General features: G+C 48.1%; 1 protein-coding gene across 1 annotated transcript in view; it reads left to right on the forward strand.

Annotated features, from left to right (window-relative positions):
- The window catches only part of gsap (gamma-secretase activating protein), a 36,164-nt gene extending 16,733 nt beyond the window's left edge, over positions 1-19,431 (forward strand). The window contains exons 21-32 of the mRNA XM_079755387.1: positions 69-191; positions 1,796-1,854; positions 2,212-2,243; positions 3,998-4,059; positions 6,614-6,709; positions 10,005-10,075; positions 10,402-10,496; positions 10,802-10,921; positions 13,442-13,503; positions 16,855-16,959; positions 18,787-18,883; positions 19,325-19,431. Coding sequence (XP_079611513.1) covers positions 69-191; positions 1,796-1,854; positions 2,212-2,243; positions 3,998-4,059; positions 6,614-6,709; positions 10,005-10,075; positions 10,402-10,496; positions 10,802-10,921; positions 13,442-13,503; positions 16,855-16,959; positions 18,787-18,883; positions 19,325-19,425 — 1,023 coding nt within the window. The 3' untranslated portion in view covers positions 19,426-19,431. The remainder of the gene's footprint in view (positions 1-68; positions 192-1,795; positions 1,855-2,211; positions 2,244-3,997; positions 4,060-6,613; positions 6,710-10,004; positions 10,076-10,401; positions 10,497-10,801; positions 10,922-13,441; positions 13,504-16,854; positions 16,960-18,786; positions 18,884-19,324) is intronic.
- Positions 19,432-24,762: the final 5,331 nt, after the last annotated feature.

Here is a 24,762-nt window from a genome sequence, read left to right on the forward strand (position 1 = left end):
GAGTGCATGAGTCTCATTGTGTGTGTGTGTGTGTGTGTGTGTGTGTGTGTGTGTGTGCGCGCCACCAGGCCCGGGGGCTGCAGGGCTTCTGGTTGTCTCTCCAGTGGAACGCGGAGAAGATGAAGCACCTGGAGGCCGCGCCCCATCCCCGCTACCGCGCCTCGCTGCTGAAGGACCCCTGGGACCGGCTGGTGGGTGGGGGGGGGGGGGTGTTTACCTGTGCGCGTACTGTGTGTGTGTGTGTGTGTGTGTGTGTGTGCGCGTACTGCGTGTTGTGTGTGTGTGTGGTGAAAGTACTGCGTGTTGTGTGTGTGCGCGCGTACTGTGTGTGTGTGCGCACGCACTGTGTGTGTGTGTGTGTGCGTGCGTGTGCTTGCGCACGCACACGTACTGCGCGTGTGTGCGTGCTTGCATCGTGCATCGTGCGTGTGTTTTGCGTTGACGACGACAAAGCGGGTTTGCAAAACTGCGTCATCCAAACCCGCTTCCATCCACTTGTTCATTGTAAATGAAGCTGAGAATGTTCAGAATTCAACGTGTGGGATTAATAAAGAGATAAAAGCATCAGCATGAAGAGCATCAAGCGTCTGTCTGCAGCCCTGACGTACTGTTACCTCTGTGGGTGGGTGTGTGTGTGTGTGTGTGTGTGTGGGTGTGTTACCCACGCCGGCGACCTCTGGGGGACAGGTAGGGGCTGACACCCACACACCGGCCTACAGGGTGGGTGTGTGTGTGTCTGTGTGTGTGTGTGTGTGTGTGTGTGTGCCCTCTATAGGCCAGGCAGGGGCTGACACCCACACACCGGCCTACAGGGTGTGTGTGTGTGTCTGTGTGTGTGTGTCTGTGTGTGTGTGTGTGTGTGTGTGTGTGCGCCCTCTGTAGGCCAGGCAGGGGCTGACAGCCACAGGCCTACAGGATGTGTGTCTGTGTGTGTGTGTGTGTGTGTGTGTGTGTGTGTGTGTGTGTGTGTGTGTGTGTGTGTGTGTGTGTGTGTGCGTGTGGGCGCCCTCTGTAGGCCAGGCAGGGGCTGACACCCACACAGCCCTACCGGGGCTATCTGAGGGCAGATGCATGCTCTGGCCTGAAGCCATACATGCTTTAAATAGCTCTGCGTGCCGACTGCATTTGTGAGGGAATTGAGGACACTTGATATCATCGTATAAACTACATTCATATGGATTACGTGCATGTGCTGCCAAAGGAATCAGCCGTGCAGGAAGGGATGCTGATTCGATTTGGAACTGAGGAGTAAACTGCATTTATTTTGGATGATATGAGCCGGAAAGTCAGTTATTTGAGTTTATGGCGACCATATGTAGCTCGGGGATGGGTAGCATCTCACTTTGTTAGCGTTTGATAGCTTTCTTCGATATAATTGCTGTCTCTGATAGCATTGCTTCCTTAGATAGCGTTTCTCAGGAAGTCTGAACAATGGTACCCCCATAGCCTTCTTTGATAGCATTTGATTGCATGGTGGTAGTGTTGGGTAGCTTTGCTTAGCTTTGCTGATAGGGTTCGATAATAGCCTGTCGAGTGGTATTACGTGTTGTTAGACATATGTTTGCAATTAGCATGGCTATACTTAGGCGCCTTGATAGTGTAGTGTTGCTTTCATGGCGTCTGATAGCAGGTGTTTGTGGACACTTTGCGGTTGTTATGTTTTTGTCAGGTTTCCTATTCCTCGTGTCGTTTTACTGACATCTTAAGTCATGCAGCTGGTGTTTTCTCCATTTACACTTTGAGCATGTTTTCGCTCTGTCGCTGCTGTTGTGTTTATGTTGTTTTTCTGTTTCAGAGGGCAGATGGGGGGAAAACACCCAGTCAATCGAAACATCTGGAGGAGAACGCAAAGAAGTAGGTCTTAACTCCTGCCGCTGTTCCCTTTATATGCTCTCTCTCTGTCTCTCTTTCTCTCTGTTGTCTCTGTCTGTCTCTCACTTTCTCTCTCTCTCTCTCTCTCTCTCTCTCTCTCTCTCTGTCCCTCTGTATCCCAGTAGGATAAGGCAGCTTGGCTTAGCCTCAAGCTAACTTGGCTAGCCTGTTCAGTTATCATATGCATGCCTTTTCTTTGAGTCCATCCACTTACAAGCCTGCTGTCTCTCTTGATTAGATCCTTTTGGACTGGACTCTGTTGTAGAACTTGGAACAAGAACACAGTCTGTGTTCAAGCTGTTTTCAGAGTCAAACGTCTGTTGTGCTCTTTCTTCTTAGAGTTCTGTCAATGGTGGATACATGGAGCCTCGGTGAGATCACGCACGCACGCACACATTGTAGACACACACACACACACACACACACACACACACACACACACACAGATACTGTAGACACACACACACACACACAGATGTACAAGGTTTCACATGGGAGTACACATGCACGCACACTAACACACAAATATCGTAGACATGCAAGCACGCACGCACGCACATACACACACACAGACGTACAAGGTTTCACATGGGAGTACACATGCACGCACACGAACACACAAATACTGTAGACACACACACACACACACAAATCTAATGTAGATACACACACACACTGTAAATACACACACACAGGTGTACATGATTTCACACGGGAGTACACATGCACGCACACGCACTCACAGCACATACTGTACATACACACACAGGTACACGTAGATGAATAGGAAACCCATCATCTTAAATAGAAGCTGAGAGTGCACCCACGTTTGCCCCAATGTGTGTGGGACACGTGCGCAAGAGTGTGCACGCGTTTCTTCCTCCCAGGGTCACATTCCTCCAACCCACTGAAGAACTCCTGCAGAACAGAACCAGACCGGTAATTCATCACAAAACGAGAGAGGGAGCGAGAAAGAGAGAGAGAGGTTGGATAACAATGGGACAAACATACCTCTTTCTCTCATTTCCTCCTAACTATCTCTCTCTCCCTCGCTCTCTCTCTTCTGCCTGACTGAAGTTCAGCTGGTGATTGTTAGGACCTTCCCTCACCTCACTTACCTCTGCACATAACACACACACACACACACACACACACACACACACACACAGTCGCTACCTTGTTCCCTGGCTCCCGTATAAAACCCTCTACAAACTTCAGATTGATTGTGTAATCAGTTGGTCCTCCACAGTTACTTTGTATATGTGAACGTCGCCGATGTATTTCTGTCCATTCGGTGAGACTTGAGTGCGCTCGTGTTTGATGCTAAGTGAACATCCGCCTGTTTCCCAAAAAGTCTGCTTTTCACCGTAGGTGGCAAACAGCTGAAGTGCCATTCAGCAACGTGACCCCAACATTCGTGCTCCCGCTCGGATTTAAACACTTCTGTGAAACCATTAGCATATGAAAAATGAAAAATGAAAAAAAAGATAATTCATCTAGATATCTCCGAGTGGTTATTTTCATCAAAGGATGTTTTTGAGATCAGGGTTTACCAAGGGCCTCGGTGCAAAGTGTACTTCGGAGAAGGAGAGCGCATTAGCTAGCAAGCCGGAGACACATGCTAAATGGAGATCATTAGCATGCATATGCTAATGGAATTGGCTTATTTCAATTGTAAAAGACAAAGTAAAGTGGAGTTCAATTTTATGGCTTATAAAGCTACAAGACGACTCGCTATAAAACCCAACTGATGAGGGAGGAATTTAATCTCTTTTCCCTTTTTTTCTTCTCTTTGTGGTTTTGTTTCATTACCACAAACTTTTCCGCTTACTTTTTCCGAGTCAGGTATCATTGTTATTGTGAGTTGTAGGGAGTTGGTGGTTTTTGTTTTGAGCTGGGACTCGATCCAGTGGACATGGCCAGCACTAGGCAGCGATCCTGGGGTGTTTAGATGAAATGTTAATCAGATTAAATGTTTATCAGTTCCCAGCCCCAACATCCAGTCCAGCAGTAAGCATCTTTGAACAAGTGTGTTTGTGGGTGTGTGTCTTTCTCCGTACGTGTGTGTATGTGCGTCTGCGTGTGTGTGCGTCTGCGTGTGTGTGTGTGTGCGTGCGCGATCCAGATAGGAAGACTGTTCCTCTGTTCCAAGAAGAAGATCCACAGCAGAGAGCCCTCATAGGACTGGTGAGACACACACACACACACACACACACACACACACACACACACACACACACACACACACACACACACACACACACACACACACACACACACACACACACACACACGCACACTCCTACTTTAACATTCACCTACATATCTCAATCAAAGTAAACACAGACACACACCAGTTCAGCCCAGCAGGGCGCTGTGTGTGTCTTTATTGGCCCGGCCGCTCACAGAGTGAGTTGCACCGCTGAGCCCGTGACCGACGGTGAGTCGACCGCAGCTCTTCCTTATTATTGTTATTATTTCAGTTTTCAGCCTCGCAGCACACGTTAGCGTAACGGCCCCCGTCCGAGCGAGATGAAAGGGGCCCGGTGTGTTTATGTCCTGCGGTGCTCGCCGGTGATTCTCTGGGTGTTGTGTAGCGTGCCGCTGTAGCGGCGCGGCCCAAACGCTATAATGGAACTCACTCAGATGTGAGCGAGAAATCATTTGGGCTATTCTTAGTGAGTCCCTCTTCCTCTTCCTCCTCCTCCTCTCCGTCCTCCTGTTTCTGTTTCTGGTTTTCCCTGCATATCTTCCTGCTCGTTCTTGCTCTTCTTTCGCTCTTTCCGTCTCCGTTGTCCTCCTGTTTGTATAGTCTATCTCTCTATCGTTCTACCTATTTCCCTCGCCATCTCTCATCCTATCTCTCTCCCCTCATCTCTCCCTCCCTCCCTCCCCTCTATCTCTCCCTCTGTTGATTGCTCTCACCCTCACATCCAATATCTCTCCACTCATCTCTCTCTCTCCCTCTCTCTCATTCTCTATCTCTTTCTCATCTCTCCCTTCCCTCTATCTAACTCTCTCTCTCCCTCTCTGTAGAGTTCTCTCACCCTTTCTCATCTTATCTGTCTCTCTGTTTGTTGACTTCTCTCATCCTATCCATCTCCCCTCCCCCTCCCCCCCTCTCTCTCTCCCCCTTCATAATATCCCAGCTGCTCCATACCTCTGTCTCTTCTCCCTCTGCTCGTTATTCAGTTTCTTCTTCCCCCCTTACCTCCCGCCCCCCCGCCGCTCTCCCACCTCTCCGTAACCTCTCTCCCGTCTCCCGCCCTCCTTCATTTGTTTCCTTCCCCCGCCCCCTTTCCCTCCGTCTGTTCCTCTCGCTCTTTTATTCTCTCTTATGTCATGTCGTTTGACCCTCCCATCTCTCCCCACCTCTCCTCCTCCTCCACCTCTCCTTCTCAACCCTCCCCCTCTCCTCCTCCACCCTATTACCGCTCTCTCTTCCTCCTCCACCCTCCCCCCCACCTCTCCCCCTCCCCTCTCCCCCCATCCATCCTCCCCCTCTCCTCTCCCCTCTCTGCCTCTCCCCCTCCCCTTCCTCCTCCACCTCTCCCCCTCCCCTCTCCCCCTCCTCCGTATTACCGCTCTCTTCCTCCTCCTTTGGTGTCTTTGTTCGCTGTCGTTCCCCAGCAGGACGTCTCCGCCCGCGACCCTCAGGCAGCAGACTTTAGTTGATTCATTTATATATTTAGCCGCCTCTCTTTCCCTCCTCCTCCTCTTCACCTCCTCTCCTCCAATCCCTCCTTTCCTTCCCTCCTCCTCCCCATCGTCTTCCTCTGTTCTCCTCCTCTCCTCTTTCCTCCTCTCCTCCTCCTTATCCTCCCCTCCCATCGTCTTCTTCCTCTCCTCTTCTTCTCTTCCATCTTTATCTTCTGCCCTCTACCTTTACATCATTTCTCCCTAATTACGTTCCCCCTTTTCCTCCCCTGCTTCTCCTCTCTCCTCGCTCCACCTCACTGATCCGCTCCTGTCAATCCCTCCTGCTCTCCTCTTCCTTGTCTCACTCCCATATTCTCTCCCTTCCCTTCTCTTCTCTTCTCTCCTCTCCTCTCATCCTTTTCTCCGCTTGTCCTTCTCGTCTCCTCTGTTTTCTCCTTTTCCCTCTCCTCTACTCACTATTCTCCCATCCTCCTCCCTCCTTTCTTCCCTCGCGTCTTTCTTGTTTATTTTCCTTTCTCTCTTATCCCCTCGATGCTCCTCTCCCCCCTTCTCCCCTGTCCTTCTCTCCCCCTCCTCCCCCTCCGTGCCATCGTCCTCACGCAGTCACGCACGTTATCTAAATCGGGACCTGGTCGTTGAGGGAAAAGCCGAGCTGCACCCAATTTGACCTCGTAGGGAGAGAGTACATGCCCAAGTTCTTAAAACACACACACACACACACACACACACACACACACACACACACACACACACACACACACACACACACACATATACGCATAGATGCATTCGCGTGAGGGTATACACATACCTGTGCACATTTTTATATTTGGTTTCAAACTGTGCAAAGGTCTGTGTGTATGAGGTTATATTTCCCTTTCTCAGTTTTTGCTATGTTTCATTAAAATGTGTGTGTGTGTGTGTGTGTGTGTGTGGTTAATTGTACCAGACAACCTTTGTATTTGACCTGCTAAACAGCTGTTCAGCAGGAGATCAGCAATGTGAAACACTTCATAATCACCTGCAAAACAAACCCACAGACACCCGCACACACACTCACACACTGTGTATTGTTTCTAAGATGGTTGACAAACTTCGGGAACATCTGACCAGACTCCTTCCTGGCCTGGGGAAGAAGAGGATCGACTCGCTGGTGGTCAACTATGTAGCCAAACTGGTCAGTGTGGTGTGTCTGAGTGTGTGTGTGTGTGTGTGTGTGTGTGTGTGTGTGTGTGTGTGTGTGTGTGTGTTCAAGTTCAAGTTCTTTACTTAGTCAAATACACAACAAACATGCAGTAGCAGTCGTGGCTCAGTCGTGGAAATTCCAGTGTTTTAAGGTGTATGTGTGTGTGTGCGTGTGCGTGCGTGCGCGCACAAGTGTGTGTGTGCGTGCATGCGTTTGAAAGGTTCTGACTCTGAACCCCTAACCTAATCCTAAATGACCTGTCCTAATAAAACTAGCGTTGTTTGTAAGTCACCGTGGTCAAGCATCTGGTCAATGACTAAAGAGTCCATATATTTTGAGCCGAAACGCTCTACATAGAGAACTAAACCATAAGAAAACACAGGACGGTGTCAGTTCGAGGTCTGCAACAGAACTTTTGAGAAGGGCTCATGTTGTCTTCAAGTAAAATCGATCTTCAAAACGCAACCAGCTCAAACACGAGTGCATTACGTAAGCCCAGGGAGAAAGAGACGATCCATTTCAAACATCTTACCCCTTTCCTCTCTGCATCGCCAGACCTGGCACCCCTCTGCTTGGCATCCTCATGTCCGACAGCCACAGTGGGCATAGGGCTAAGTAGGTGTTTAATATTCCTGCTCTCCACACTGCAGAGTACAGCTCCGGGCGTACAGACGTTGTACATCAACACGCCAGCTCCCGGTCGGCTCAAGGTTAGGGGCTGGAGCATAGCGGGGAGACTGGATGGTCTGGAGGTCCCCTTTGTATTGAGGATGTTGCAGGACTGCAAATGGGTTCCTGAAAAGGCCACACTTTTTATTTGTAACATTCTATTTCGCTTGAGAGATGAATTGTCGGGGGTACACAAGGGGGAGGGTACGGGTGAGAACCAGGAGAGTTCCATGAAATAAAACAACATAAATTTGGGGAAAGTACATTTGAAAGTACATTTGTACTTGTGTTTGGCAGTTAATGTACACACTTATTGTATGTATGTACGTCCTGGCACTTTATGTAGGCACTTAGTGTATGTGGTACATCCTGGTTCTTAAAAACAACATGCTTGGCATTTTGTAGCATCTTATCCTAGCTATGCTTGTTGTATGAATTGGAATTGTTTGAACTAGCGATTGTAAGTGCTTGGCAGTTGTTTCTATGAACATCCTTACTGTACCTTCTATTTCTTCTGACAGATGTACTTCTTGGAAGTCACTTTGGATAAAAGCTTCTGCTAAATGCCCTAAATGGAAATAATTACAATTAGGGCATTTAGCAGACGCTTTTATCCAAAGCGACTTACATCAGTTAATATACACATTGACACACCGACGGCAGAGTCAACCATGCAAGGTGACAGCCAGCTCGTCAGGAGCAGTTAGGGTTAAGTGTCTTGCTCAGGGACACATCAACAATAAGCTAGGAGTAGCTGGGGATCGAACTAGCGACCTTTCGGTTACAAGGCAACTGCTCTACCTCCTGAGCTAAGCCGACCCCTGGAAACATGCTGAGTTGTTATTAATTTTTCCCCAAACATGACGGAAATGATGTTCATAAAACGAACAAGAGACTGAAATGTTCACTGTTTGATTCCCTGTGGTCTTCCATCTCATTATTTTGCAGAAGGAGTTGTTCTCCAAAGTTTGCGACCATTGGAAAGTCATCGCTTTCGAGCAAAGACGTCCGGTATCGCGAAATGTCTCGATCCCTCTTGACGTGATTGAAGTGGCTTCTGATGCAGTCAGATGTACTCACCTGGAATACATATCGAGCAATCGGCCAACGGCACAGTTATTGGAACAAAACACAGTGTAATCAGTGAATAGATGTGTGTGTGTGTGTGTGTGATGTAGGTCTGTAGGGGTACATGATCCGTGTTGTTTGGGGGGCATGTGTGCGTTTGTGTGTGTTGAATACCAAGCCGTTTGACGTTGTTGCCAGAAAATGCAGTTTTTTTTCATAATGAGTGTGTGATCATCACACACACGGTTCACTGCCTCCCCCCCCCCCCCCCCCCCCCCCCAGAGGACAGGCAGTGTTCCCGGTCGATTAGTATACGATTAGCAGAATTCCCAGAAGCGACACTGCCGGTTAATAAGATGTCCCAGCCGGGATAGGAACCCTTATTGTGTTGGGATTACACATCAACGTTTGTGAGACTCAAAACATGTCGCTTGAAGACGAATAAACGAAGCGAAGCGAAGTAAAACCGCAAAAAACGAATCAGGCGCACGTATTTTTAACAGCGTATATTTTAAGCCAGGGGAGGTGGAGGGGGTGAGAGGGAAGCATAATTTTTTAATCTTTTAAGGGTGACGTGTTGCATAACCTAAGATAATTAAGATTCCCGCCCTTAGGGTAACGAGAGAGCGAGAGAGAGAGCGAGAGAGAGAGAGAGAGCTGGGAGGATGATATAATGGAGGATATCCTCTGGTAGGTGCTCATCCTGTTGTTGTTTCCGATGCTCAGAGGAGATGAGAGGGTTAGAATGTGCGTGTGTGTGTCTGTGTGTGTGTGTGTGTGTGTGTGTGTGTGTGTGTTTGTGTGTGCGTGACACTCCACAGCATGGTGCCTCACTGGAGTGGACAATATCATTACCAATCTGTCAGTGGTAGTTATGTGACTTCCTTGTGTGTGTGTGTGTGTGTGTGTTTGCGTGCTTGTGTGTGTGTGTTTGTGTTGTGTACGGTCACGTGTGTCTGTGTGTGCGTGTGTTTTGTGCGCTCGTGTGTGTTTTGCGTACTCGTGTTTGTGCTTTGTGCGCTCGTGTGTGCGTTTTGTGCACTCGTGTTTGTGTGACCTGCACATATAACTGCGTCATCTGACAGGAATAGGAATTCGGAGAGGGAGGAGAAGAGAAAAGTGAAAAGTGTTTTCTGTGTTACGGAATCCTCCAGAGAACCGCCAGAAGTCCTGAGAACCGCTGTAGTTCACATCGGAATAAAAAGACTACAGCTCCCAGGAGACCACCACACGCTCAAATCCCGAACAGCACATTTTAGCTCCGCCGAAGCCGGCTCGGAAGAGAAAACTAGTTAGTTATCCCACATAACGGAAGGGAAAACTTTTTAGCAAATACGATTTTACATGTAATTACGGCAAAGTATTATGTTGTTATTTAATTATTTTCTTCTTTTCAGAGAGTTTAAATTGCCTTTTCACGTTTCACAAGGAAGGCAGTACCGAGGGACTGGCCGTTGGAGTTGATGTATAGACCCTCTCTCTCTGTGTATGTGTGTGTGTTAATGTATGGTTAATGCAAATGTTCGTTCATGTGCGTTATTGTGTTTAGCTGGAGCTCATCAGACACATGCTGGATTACGTGTGGCTGAAATACAGTCTGGGCCCACGAGTTCTGTGCCTGTGAGTTACAAAGCTTCTCTCTCAGTGTGTGTGTGTGTGTGTGTGTACATGCGTGTTTGTGTGTTAAATCATGCCTGATGTGTTCCCTACTATATATACATCTATGAAATATATTAAATTAGATTATACTAGATGGAGTGTGTGTTTGTGTGTTTCTTTTTGTGTGCATGTTTGAGAGTTAAATTATGCCGGATTTGGTCACCATATGTACCTTTCGTGGGACCTAAGAAATATGTTCAATGAGATTGAACTGGATTAAGTGTGTGTGTGTGTGTGTGTGGTTGTGTGTGTGTGTGTGTGTGTGTGTGTGCGTGTGCGTGTGTTAGTTCTCAGCAGGGCAGCTCATCAGAGTGGTCCGTCTTCCACTTCATGTGTCGGGTCCTGGAAGCCACGAGGGGCCTCTGCCTGCCCCTCCCACCAGGTACACACACACACACACACACACACACACACACACACACACACACACACACACACACACACACACACACACACACACACACACACACACACACACACACACACACACACACACACACTATTCTATTTCCAATGTAAGACTACAATCCCATCATGCATAGCCCTCGTTCAGTCACATCTGCACTCATACACTCTCTTTATCTACCCCAAATCTCTCTCTCTGTCTGTCTGTCTGTCTGTCTGTCTGTCTGTCTGTCTGTCTGTCTGTCTACGTCACTCTCGCTCTCTCCCTCCCCCCCCCTCCAGGCTATAACACAGTGCTGTCGGTGTTGGCCGTGCGCTGTCTGCCTCCCCACAGCCTCCTGCAGTACGTGGACCACGGCCTGCTGCAGCTCACGGAGACCCTGGTCACACACCTCATGGCCGGTACACACACACACACACACACACACACACACACACACACACACACACACACACACAGTCACACAGTCACACACACACACACACACACAGTCACACAGTCACACAGTCACACACACACACACAGTCACACAGTCACACAGTCACACACACACACACACACACACACACAGTCACACACACACACTCAAGCTGACTCATCCACTAACTAACTCACTTACTCACTAACATTCTTACTCACTCACACACACACTTTAACTCTCACACACACACACACACACACACAATCTCTTATTCTCAAGCACACACTCTTACTCTCATACACACACACACTCGTACTCGAAACACAAACTCTTACTCTCACACACACACTCTTAATCACACACACACACACAAACTCACACAAACTCACACACAAATAAACTCTCTTGGAATTCACATATTTCAAATAAACATTTCCGTTCCTGGGAAGGGCTACAGCAATTATTCCGATTATTAGATTATTACAGCGTCAGACAACTGTGTGTGCGCACAAAACAGCGGCTTCCACACAAACCATCAACAAGAGCCGTACGATGTTTGGGAATGGCGGACCTACGTTGACACGTCGTTCAGCGCTGGTTCAAACCGAACAGCACGTTCGAACCACTCGTTAAAGTGAAAGACGGTTCAATCTGTATTTACATTCCCATGACATTAACCCTGCCAGGCACGTGCCCCCTGGTATGAATCAGTACCGAGATCTACTGGGAGATATAAACTCATTCAACACCCCCCAGACGGGGCGAAGGCGTCAAGAAGGTTGTCAAAAAAACAATTAAATGCGCTTCAGCACGTTTTCAATCCCGCAGCAGAAGCAGATATTCAAATGGGATTCATCCCGGCGATCCCGGCTGTCGGATCGGGTTATCTCCTCGGCTAGGCCCCGTTAATAAGGCGACAGACAATTCATTGGATATTGTTTTTCATTTTAGCGGCGACATTAGCTTCTAATAGAAAGCCACCAGGTGTCTCGACAATACATTTGTTTGAGCCGCTTCCCAATTTGCTATGCTTACTTGATCACAGACTTCACAGCAGGATTAGCATGTGGGCGGGTCGATTATTTTGCTATCAATTGCGGAAAACTAGAAAATAAATGGTAAATGGACTGCATTTATATGGCTCACTTTTCTAACCAGTGGCCTCTCAAAGCACTTTACATTAGTGCCAGCATTCACACACCGACGGTGGCGTCAACCACGCAAGGCGACAGCCAGCTCGTCAGGAGCAGTTCGGGTTAGAAGTGCCTTGCTCAGGGACACCCCAACACTCGGAGCTAGGAGGTAGCTGGGGATCGAACCGGCAACCTTCCGGTCACTAGCCAACCCGCTCTACCTTCTGAGACAAATGCCGCTGCCGTAGAAGATATAGTGTGCTGTGCAAGAGAATCGAGTGACGGTATTTCAACAAACGCCTCATTGAACATTGCAACCATGCTGGGGGCACACTGTAGTAGCAGGTTGAAGGGGGATTCTACTTTAATGAGGTCATTTAACCCAGCGGTGCCATTTGACCTGACTTTAGGGGTAATGTAAACACGTTTTGGGTAAACTTTGCCAGGAAACCCTTCATCATCGTCATGGCGATGGGAACAGGGGCAGGTTGGGGATAAATCCCCTAAACCATTCTGATGATTTGAATTAAAAACACACCCATGCACCAAGCCACTTAAATGCACACACAAACCCGCAAGCACACACAAAAACAGTAGATTTAATGCAGGAAACTGATACTGAACCACTATATATTATGAAATAAATATCTTACTTTATATATGTACTATAAAGTAACAAAAAAGAAATATGACTTATAATATTCTTCATAATTTTCCGAAAAAATATAATTATAATTACAAACAGGGCATTTCCTTGTTTTATGCTAATATCCTAACGTGGGGGGAATGAGAATCAAAATAATTAGTGTCGACTCAACGACTCAAATATAATTAATTTGTTTCCCCTCTCTCTGTTCCCTGACAAAATACACAAACAAGTATTTTGGACATTACAGATTTATTTTCTGGGTGATCTTAGCATCAAAGGACTCATAACTTCAAAGTGTGCATGCAGAGCATCTTTTAAAGACTTTGAAGTCATGAGAGCAATGTATCATCATGGCCCACGGGATTTGATGAAGACTAAAATAATAAATGTAACAACCATTGGATTTAGACCTTATTTGACCCTATCCCTGTTCCTTCTTTCACCTTTGACCTCCTTTGACAGATTGAGGCCTATTTGATTGGCTTATTTTGTATTATAAACACTTTGCTGACATTTTTAACCCTGATAGATGGACTTAAAATAATTAAGACACTCCTTAACCGACTTAAGATATATACCTTCTAAGTGTGATTGCAATTAAGGAGCATTAAACTACTTAATGGAAGTGGGGCTTGCTGGCTATCGTTTGTGGGTCATAAAACCAATGTATTCATTATACTGTATTTCTCTCATTCCTTCTAATTTGTTTTATTTTCAGATTTGGACAACAGTGAAGCCAACGAGAAACTAAAGTTCAGCATCCTGAAGAGACTGCCTGAGGTGAGAGAGGGAGAGAGTGGGGGGGGGTAGAGAGAGAGAGTCAGTGGTAGAGAGAGGGAGGGACAGACAGAGAGAGAGAGAGAGGTAACGGAGAAAGGAGGGATGGAGAGAGATGGAGGTAGAGAAGGGGAGATGGAGATAGGGAGGTAGAGAGAGAGAGGAGGGGAGAGAGGGAGTAATGGAGAGAGAGAGAGGGAGTAATAGAGAGAGAGAGAGAGAGGAGGAAAGAGAGACAGAGGGAGTAATGGAGAGAGAGAGAGAGGGAGTAATAGAGAGAGAGAGAGAGAGAGGTCGACCAGGGTGCTAGGTCCATTCCCGGCCCCTCCCTTCCCACCGTGTCACCTGTGAGGGGTGGCTGCATGTGACTGGAGGTGACAGCCTGTGGCGTCATGCTGCCAGAAATGTTTCCTCTGTCTGCTGCTGTGGCTATTCCTCCCTCTCCCCTCCTTACAAGACTGTGTGTGTGTGTGTGTGTGTGTGTGTGTGTGTGTCAGAACGGAAACTCTTGTATAACGAAATCGCCCGTGTATGTGTGCACGAGATGTTTGCGCACACACACCCATCTGGGTGTCTTGTGTAACGTTGAGTGTGAACGAAAGAGTGCGAGTGCAGTGCACGTGTGTGTCTGTACCGGTTGGAATGTGGCGAGTCAGGTCAGGTCTAACAGACCGACGGACACACACACACTCACACACACACACACATTTATGCATACACGCACAAACACACAACCATACACCCACACACACAAACACACACATATGTCATGAGTTTGCTTGTCAGGAGGAGAGATGTTTGACACACACGGGCACACACACACGCACACGCACATCCACATCCAAACTCCCCTACACACACATTTTGCTGAAGCACTCTATGAAAAATCTGACTACCATCTGTCGAACACAGTACGCCTAAATGTGAAATAAATAATGTGAAATAAGTGTCTATTTAACCAGGAAGTCTCGGGCCACTTCCTGACACTAATGAGGACAGAGAGGGGGTTGTGTCTGTGTGTGCGTGTGCGTCTTTGCCTGTGCGTGTGTGTGTGTTTGACTGTGTGCGTGTGTGTGTTTGCCTATGTGTGTGTGTGTGTGTGTTTGACTGTGTGCGTGTGTGTGTCTTTGCCTGTGTGCGTGCGTGTGTTTGCCTGTGACTGTGTGTTTGTCTCCGTGCGTTTTTGCCTGTGTGTCTTTGCATGTGTCTGTGTGTTTGCCTGTGCGTGTGTGTGTTTGCCTATGTGTGTGTGTGTGTGTGTTTGACTGTGTGCGTGTGTGTGTCTTTGCCTGTGTGCGTGCGTGTGTTTGCCTGTGACTGTGTGTTTGTCTCTGTGCGTGTTTGCCTGTGTGTCTTTGCATGTGTCTGTGTGTTTGCCTGTGTGTGTGTGTGTTTGCCTGCGTATGCGTGTGTATTTCTGTGCCTGTGTCTGTGTGTTTGCCTGTGTGTGAATGTGGCGAGGGGGCGTACACAGCACAATCTTCCCCACCCCTTGAGCAGGGCATGTGCGCAGGCCTCTTTGACCACTGAGCCACTGAGTCTCCCGTTACCACCCCCACCCCCCCGCCATGGATCGCCTGCGATATGAAACACAGAAAGTCGATACGGCGCCGCTGGACTGAGGTTTCATTCGGGGGATAATAATGATATTAAAGAAATAATCGAATGATTCATGCGGTGTCAAACTCGCTATCGGATTAAAAAACAATAACCTGGCAACTTTCGAAGGTGAAATGTTGTTTTCGTTCCACCTGCTGTGGCGACTGATGTGTGGGTGGAGGAGAGGAGAAGAAAAAACACACAAATCAATACCACATCCCCCCCCCCCCCCGGTCCAATGATTCGGGCGTCGTGGGCGCCGTCGATAATCCCGATCACGCGCTCCACGCTTCCTCACGCTCATTTGTAAACTTGAACTCCTCGTGCTTTTTAATCAGGCAGTGGGCTGTCAGGGTATCGGGTCCCAAACCGCCGGTAATGAACGGGGGGGCGGGGGGTTGACGCCTAGCGGTGGCGGCGGCATGAGCGGCGAGCTAACGTTGTCTCCTCATGGCGGGAAGCCTCCGGGGCCCTCCCCCCTCCCGCTCGTGGTTTAAGTACGGAATGGAAAGTTGATTAAGCCCCCCCCCCCTCACTCCCTTCTCTCCCCCCCTCCCCCACCTGCTAGGATAGTACTCAGTGAAACTCATTTAGGGAGTCTCTTTTGATTTGGCGACGGCCGTGGTGAAGGGGGGAGAGCCGGCGGATGGGGGCGGTGGTTAAGGGGTGACGAGGGGCAGAGTCGACGGCGGCGATGTGTGTGACCGCCGATTGGGGCGGAGCTAAGCCCATAAAACGGCGATCTGCGGATCCAGCGGTGTGCCCAGATTGGCGGTAACCATGACTACGCCGTGACAGTGGGTTTGAGTCGATTAGTTGATTGGTTAGTTGGTTGATTTAATTAAACGGGCAGCAATGCTAATGTATCCCTGCAAGCTTGAGTGACACCCGCTGCGCTCCAAGCCCCCGCCCCCCCGGCCTGTTCTGTTGCCTGGCCCAATCGGCTCGTCACGCTGGAGAATAAGAATAAGAATGAAAATATATGTATATAAATATATATTTAACAAACACCATTCTGCGCCTCAGGCAGGCGGCCAAAAGAAGTGGGATAGGACCATCACACACACACACACACACACACGTATGTACACACACACACACACACACACACACACACACACACACAAAGACTGCGTCGGCCGAGTGTGCACAGATTGTTTTTGAATCCAGTTGGCGTTAAATTGATTCCAACAGATGTTGGCGGATGCTTCGGGGATGATGTGGACTGTTAAGTGGAATCTGAATGACTGGGAGAATGCACACAATTTCAATGTACTTGTGTCTCCTGGGTGGGTGTCTGTGCGTGTGTGTATGTGTAATTGCTTGTGTGAGGTTCATTTGTTCGTTTGCGTGTGTGTGTGAAACTGTGTATGCTTGTGTTGTGCTGGTGTGTGAGTAAGTGTGTGTGTGTGTGTGGGGTGCTTATTGTTTGTGTGTGTATGTGTGTGTGCTTTTGTGAGGTCCTTATTTATTGTTTGGATATGTATGTGTGTGCGCTTTTGCGTCCTTATTGTGTGTGTGTGTGTGTGTGTGTGGAACTGTGTGCTTGCGTGTGAGCAAGTGTGTGTGTGTTTATGTTTTTGTGTGTGGTGCTTATTCATTGTCTGCTTGTGCTTGTGTGATGTGCATCCTTATTGTGTGTGTGTGTGTGTGTGTGCGCGTGTTTGTGTGTGTGTGAAACTGTGTGCTTCCATGTGTGTGTTTCTGTATTACTCATTGTGTGTGTGTGTGTGTGTGTGTGTGTGTGTGTGTCAGCCCCTAGACCAGAGGGTGCACCATGTGTGGGACCACCCCGTCACGTCAGCCATCATCTCCAGGGACTACGTGAGGAGCGTACTGGAGAGGGTGCAGAAACAAAAGGTACACACACACACACCACACACACACACCAGACACCACACACACACACCAGACACCACACACACCAGACACCACACACACACCAGACACCACACACACACACACCAGACACCACACACACCAGACACCACACACACACACACCAGACACCACACACACACCAGACACCACACACACCAGACACCACACACACACACACCAGACACCACACACACACACACCAGACACCACACACACACACACACACACACCAGACACCACACACACACCAGACACCACACACACACACACCAGACACCACACACACATACACACACACACACACACCAGACACCACACACACACACCAGACACCACACACACACGCGCGCACAAACACGCACACACCTGCTGTAGGCCAGCAGGAGTTCATCATGGCAACAGGAGGAGGGAGGGCCGCATGATGGACTCTCAGCCTCATACAGGTGTGGGGACAGATATATCACACACACACACACACACACACACACACACACACACACACACACACACACACACACACACACACACACACACACACACACACACAGACACACAGACAGACACGCATACACCTCACATAAGTAAACAACATGCAAGTACACTTTGCAGACACTAACAAACACACACACCTCACAAACGTATACAACGTTGATGAAGAGAAACTTATTTTTAGGACACGTCGGCCAGCGAAATATTTGATTGAATATTAGAGCATGATCATGGGAAAGTACAGGCAGCAAAGTTACCAAGGATACATTCAGGGAGACAAAGGGTGAAAAAGATTTTTATAGGGAAACGTTTGCATTGTGGGTAGGGAATATACAGTTAACTAAGGTAAGTGGTAGTGACCATTCTGGAGCAATTAGGATTGGCGGGAGAGGTCAAGTTAAAATGCAATAGACTATGGGGGGAGTGGACATGTCTGCAAGTCTGTAAGACAGGGCTGCAATGCAGTTAAACAAATCTACACAACAAAGAAGTCAGTCGATTGGCCTCAGTATCAGCTCAGTGGCTCCAGTGGGAATGCAAATCTGAACTGCCTTAACTTCTCTCAGTTAGAGAGAGGAAGGGTGGTATCTTAAGATACAGGGAGAATGTATACAGTTCCTTTTAATGTGAATAGTTATTATATAAACAAGGTTAATATATTTTGTATACGATTGTTTATTTTAGTTATGATTGATATTTCCACGACAAACGTGCACACACACTTTACAGATACCAACACATACACACACACACACATACACCTCAGACACACACACTTCAAACAGACACATACACGCACACACACACATGTATACCTCAAACAGACACACACTTCAAACAGACACACACACGCACCTTAAATGGACACACACACGCAGACACACACACAAATACCTCGAACAGACACACACTTCAAAGAGACACACACAAACCTTAACTAGACACACACATCTATACACACACACACACCTCACAAACTTATTCAACGTGCACGCACACCTCACAGACACTAGTACACAGACAGACAGACACAGACAGTCGTACCGATACAATGCAGTGATTTTCCCACTATTGCCTGGTCAGCGTTTCTTTTTATAAAACAACTGTTTCTATGGCGATGAGATGAAGCCCAGTGACAGTTATGAAACACAGAGGAGAACGAATCCAGTCGTTGAAGTATGAAGCATGCTCTTCTCCACGCGGAGATATTATTTGACCATATATATATTCTTTTTTTTACACATATAAATATATAAAAAGAGAGTTTTGAGTGCAACTTTTCTCTTTATTTCTGACTTTCTCTCTGTTCCTCTCCAGGGATTTGAATTCACAGGGAAGGAAAATATGGGCTTCAAACCCCAGTTTCTACCTCTTACCCATCTGACGCAAATACTGTCTGATGTTGAGCAACGAGGTACCGAGTGTGTGTGTGTGTGTGTGTGTGTGTTTGTGTGCGTGCATGACTGTGTTTCCCTTGTGTTTATATTACACTGCTATGTTTCTTGGAATGTAATACATTTCTCTGTTGTCTGGAGTGTCAGGAAAATGATGGACTGCATCTGCTTTATGTGTTTTTAATGTGTGTGTGTGTGTGTGGGTGCCTGTGACTATCAAAACTTTGTTGTATAATAGATGGACACTTACATACGAATGGGTTTGTGTGATTGTTTTCCGTGTGAATGGGTTTCATGGTCAGTGAAGTAATCAAATGTTTGTGTAGAGTTCATGTTTATGTGTTGCTATGGTCGACACAGTAACCGTTATCCAATGTTTATGAAGAATGAATTTTCATATTTCTGTCTGATTCTGTGTGTGCTCGTGTGTGTGTGTGTGTGTGTGTGTGTGTGTCTTGCAGCCATGAACCCCTTCGCGGAGCAGGGGTCCGTGGACGCACACTTCGTGGAGGAGACGGCCCTGAAGCAGACGCTGGTCCACCTGGGCTTCAGCAGGAAGTGATGGAGGGGGGGGGGGGGAGGGGAGTGATGGAGGAGGAGGGAGGAGGAGAGAGGGAGGGAGATAGGAGGGGAAATGATGGAGATATGGAGGAGGAGAGAGTTGGAGGAGGTAAGGGAGGAGAGAGAGGGAGGGAGGGAGGAAGGGAAAATGATGGAGAGGAATATAGTGGGAGGAGGGGAGAAGTGATAGAGGAGGAGGATAGAGGGATGAGGGAAAACAATGGAAAAATGGAGAAGGAGGGAGGGAGGAGAGAGGTAGAGAGGAGAGAGGGAGGGAGGGAGGAGAGAGAGAGGGAGGGAGGATGAGAAATGACGGAGACATGAAGGAGGAGGGTGGGAGGAGGAGGAGAGAAGGAGGGAGGGAGGAGGGAAAATGATGGAAAACTGGAGGAGGGAGGGAGGAGGGAATAAGAACTAGCGCCGTTTGACCCAAAATAATGACTTTCTTTTATGACTGATATGACATGAATAAAGGAACAGAGTGGAGGGGAGTGGACCATGGAGGTGGATGAGAGGAGGAGGGGTGGAGGTTGAACGGGTAAGACATGGAGGAGAGAAGGACCTGGTTGGCTCGACTGATGGCTGGAAGGACGGACGGACGCATGACGGGGACATGGAGAGGTGGGTCGATAGCTGAGGGAGGGAGGGGGAGAGATAGAGAGAGAGAGAGAGAGAGAGAGGCATACATGGATGTGTGCAGAGAGAGAGCGAGGGACAGGGAGAGATGGAGAGCGAGAACAATGGCTTCAGGGAAAGCAGAAAAATGCAAAGTCAGTGGCCACACGGACCACCACTTGGCACCTCTGGGCGGGATGTGAAAGCTGATATCTCTTGTTCGACAAAACGCCCTGCAGCCCAACGCATGGTAAACACGCTGACTTCTGCTGACTAACGGCTAATGGAACCACCATCTCTCCCCCCCCCCCCCCCCCGCTGGGGCTGAGCTGAGGCCCAGCCACGCTCAATATGTCTAATTAGCTATTAGCTCTTTCAATTATTTCATTCTCCCTGAAAGTTGCCCATTTTTTTTTAAAGCCCCACCCTCGGGATTGTTTGTTACTTTGGGCGGGGAGGGATGGAGATGGAGATGGAGATGCGGGGGGGGGAGGTAGATGTAATTATTCTCTCAGCATGCGGACGTGCCGAGGCATCGATTGTTCACACTGCAAAACAATATCTGTAAATCAGACGTGGGCCGTGGGCTGGCGACAGGGTCCTCTTGGGGGGGGGCTGAGTTATGACAGGGGGTGGGTGGGGGAGACGGGGGGGGCGAGAGGATCCACTTTGATGGAATTTGGTTTGGATTAACGGCCGGTAATGAGAGGAATATGGAGGGGAGGGCGGAAAGGCTGCGAGTAAAGACGTGTGTGTGTGTGTGTGTGTGTGTGGCAGTGTGCGTGCGTGCGTTGTGTTTGGTGAAAGATATGGTGGGTAGGGGTTGGGGGGGAGGGGGCGGGTGGTGAATTAGAGTCATGAATTACCCTGGAACTCAGAATGCCGGCCGGCCCACCTCAGCTTGTAAGGCCCTCGTCGTTAGCGCAAATCTCTGGTTCCCGGCAGGTTGGGGGGGGGGGCGGTGAAAATGGCTCTCACCGGGAACTCTGATGCTGTTTTTGACAACTGTTTACTGGCTGTGGTTGTGTGTGTGTGTGTGTGTGTGTGTGTGTGTGTGTGTGTGTGCGCGCGCAATCCATCGACTGGAGTGACCTGGGCCATCAGACTGGAGACAGATGTCCCGGCATCTGGAGAGACGCGACTGGTTGAGTGGATTGATAGTCAGCCAATGAGCAAGGGGACCCTCGAGGTCCCCGCCCTTCCGTTCCCATTGATTGGACGGCTGGAGGCTTTGTGATAAGGAGGGCAGCTGTGTCATAGGGGGGGGGGGGGCGGACAACAACAACAACCCACACCAGCTCAACTGTTGATCCAACTGGTGTTGTTTACGGATCGACACACTCACACATGTTGACTCACACACACACATGCAGGCACATACTTAGAAACACAAAAATACACTCAGAAACACACACACACACACAAACAAGGACACACATGATGACACACACACAGAGGCACATGCAGACACACACTCAGAAACCACTCATACATACATACTCGGAAACACACGCACACACACACTCAGAAACACACCCCGAAACACACACACGCACACATAAACACACACATACACTCATACAAACACACACACACGGAGGTACGAATGCAAGGAAGGACATAAGACACACGCATACAAACTAACGCCACAAACACACGCATGCGCACAAACACACACACACACACTTACTGGGTCGGAACTTCCGTCCTTCCTGTTAGTGTTGACAGGCATCAGAGGCTGTCACGGAGTCCCGACATGAGACTTGTTTTCACAACAGCCAGCTTCCGGGGAACGTCAGTCCGGGAACGTGTCACTAATGAGAGGGGATGTTCGGCCGAGCGTCGCCGTGAAAACAATGGTTCCGGTAACCATAGCCCTGGAACCTGGTTGTTTACAGAACCATAGCGCGACAGAGTTGGCAGGCTGAGGCTGAGGACAAACTTAGGATGTTGAGGTCCTGGCTTAGGGGGGGAAGGATGGATGGAGCAGCCACTGATGGATGTGGATGGAGGGAAGGTTGATGGATGGATGAAGGGATGGAGGGATGGGTGAATGGATGATGGATGGATGATGGAGAAATGTGGGATGATGGATAGAGGGGTACAAAAAGACAGACAGAGAGGGAGAGGGAGTGACTGACTGCAGGGTGGTAGAGAAATTTGAAAATGTGAATTTGCAACGGGCAAGTTTTTTTTTCTCAAAACTGCCAAAGCAAAGATGTAAACGATTAAGAATGCTAACTGATCGCACAAAAATAAATTGAATATCGATGATACTTTGAATGATTTGAAAAGTCAATGATTTTGTGAAGAGGTAAATCTGTATGCATTTTGTAAAAAAAAAAGAAGGGATTTCTTTGAGTTTTTCTGAAAGCACTTCTATGACTTGTAGATAAATAAAAAACCTGTCAAATGTAAACTTACTCTCAGTTTTTCATTTACATAACTCAACTTTCTTAAGTATTACGACGATGTAAGAATTAGACATTTATTCATTCAATACACTCCTCGAGTTGAACTATGGAGGCACATAATCAGTAACACTTTGGTTCCTCACAGTTTTGACACACACCCAAAATCCCTGCATACCCTCTGCTAACGCTCTTCCATCCCTGGCATGGAAGTGTCTGTAAAATCAATGTGTTCAAAAGGCACTCAAGTATGATTACACTCTTGTGTATCTTCAGGCCTGATGGATCTCAAACAATCGGCACCTACGCCTGCAACAATCCAAAGTATACCGATGTTTCAACGGTCAGTAAACAAGATGAAAGCCGTTCTGTTCTGTGAGGTTCTCGATCTGGGTTGCTGCAGTACTACTGTGTTACGGCAGAACTTCTGGGGGGAGATGGGACAGAGCCAAACACTGCAAACCACAGTTACACCTTGTTCAAGGTTTGTTACAGAGATATTCTACCAAAGAGAAACTCATTTGCTGCAGAGGAAGAGGCTTTCAGAAGGGGCTTTCCAATGAATGGGGGTTATTTCCTACAGCGGCCTGTCTGTCTAAAACCTTTCCAGATGATATTAAGTTTCGTTTTTAATATTTTACGTGAGCTTGACTGCTATCAGACTGCTCTGGATTGTTAATCTTAAGTCTGAAGAATCTTTCGTCTGTGTGGGTGAATTCCTCTGTTATGTTTGACCAAAATGTATATAGTTGTTAGAACTCTCTTTCTCTGTTACATATGAGACAAAGGGTCGACTCCTCCCGGCTAAAAAGCTTTTCCAGAGTGTTAGTTTTCAATCGGCTCTGCACCCTTGTTTCCCGCATTAAACCCAATGAGGCCGTTTTTCCAAAACAACTTTTAAAACCCTTTTCCCTTTAAGAAAGGTTTTTGTCATTAAATCCTATAGGAGGATGTTCCCCTGCTAAAACGGGGCTTTAGCTCACCCTTCAAGCAGCCAATACAGTGGCTTTGAGGCGGCACTGTGGAGAGACCGCCGCGTGCCAGAGAGCAGCCAGGGTGTTCCACTGGGAGGAACGGAGTGCTCCAGAGAGAGCGGATCACAGAACAGGTTCACTGCAGCTCTCTCTCAAGGTGAAAGAAAACGAGCGAGTCATGTCCGTTTGTGCCTTCACTCTCGCTCTCTTTCTTTCTCTCTCTCCCTCCCGCTTTCTCTTTCTTGCTCTCCCTCACTCTTTCTCTCTCGCCTTCTCTCTCTCTCTCTCTCTTTCTTTCTCTCTCTCTCTCCCTCTTTCTTTGTCTCTCTCACTCCCTCTCTTTCTTTCTATCTCCCTCTCCCTCCCGCTTCTCTTTCTTTCTCTCCCTCACTCTCTTTCTCTCTCGCCTTCTTTCTTTCTCCCTCGCTTTCCCTCTCTATCCGTCTTTCTCAATTTCCCTCTTTCCCTGTCTCTCGTTCTCTGTCCCTCTATCTTGTTCTCTGTCTCTCTATGTCTCTCTCTTACTCTCTCTCTCTCTCTCTCTATGTCTGTCTATGTCTCTCACCCGCTCTCTCAGACTCTCTAACTGTCAGCGTTTTTTGTTTTTTTTTATCCTGGAAATCTACGGATGCCAGGGTTTAACTGAAGCAAGAGATTTCCCAGGACACACTAACACACACACACACACCCCCCCCCCCCCCCCCCCACACACACACACACACACACACAAACACACACACACACACACACACACACACACACACACACACACACACACAGAGATACAGTCTGACCCACGCCAAGAAGACCATGACTAGGCATCTCAACCCGGTTATGTAATAAAAACATCTATGAAGTCACAGGTTTGACGGACAGTATTATGTTAAATGATTGAGCCAGGGAGCAGGGGACTGTGAAGGAATAACTCAGCACAATTCAGAGTCTGCAGTTTTTTCCTGCAAAACGGCATTGCAGTGAGGAGTGGCTGTTATAACGTTACAGTGGGTTCATATAGAAGGCTGTAATGATACTTATGAAAGTCATTAAGTTCACCAGCACACCAGGTAAGACAGAAGTGAGGCAGGCGATCACACACACATGCACACACACACACACACACACACACACTCACACCCACAGATATTCTGCTGAGTTGGGAGAGTGTGTGTGTGTGTGTGTGTGTGTGTGTGTGTGTGTGTGTGTGTGTGTGTGTGGGGGTGCATTCACCATCCTATGCTAGGAGCAGTGGGCTGCTGCAAACACTTTGGCACCTGAGAACAAGCCCAGTTGCAGTGCTCTTGCCTTGCTCATGGGCAGGGCAGCAGTGTTATACAGCAT

The sequence above is a fragment of the Pollachius pollachius genome, assembly GCF_949987615.1.
Source record: "Pollachius pollachius genome assembly, chromosome: 18".
Classification (NCBI taxonomy): domain Eukaryota; kingdom Metazoa; phylum Chordata; class Actinopteri; order Gadiformes; family Gadidae; genus Pollachius; species Pollachius pollachius.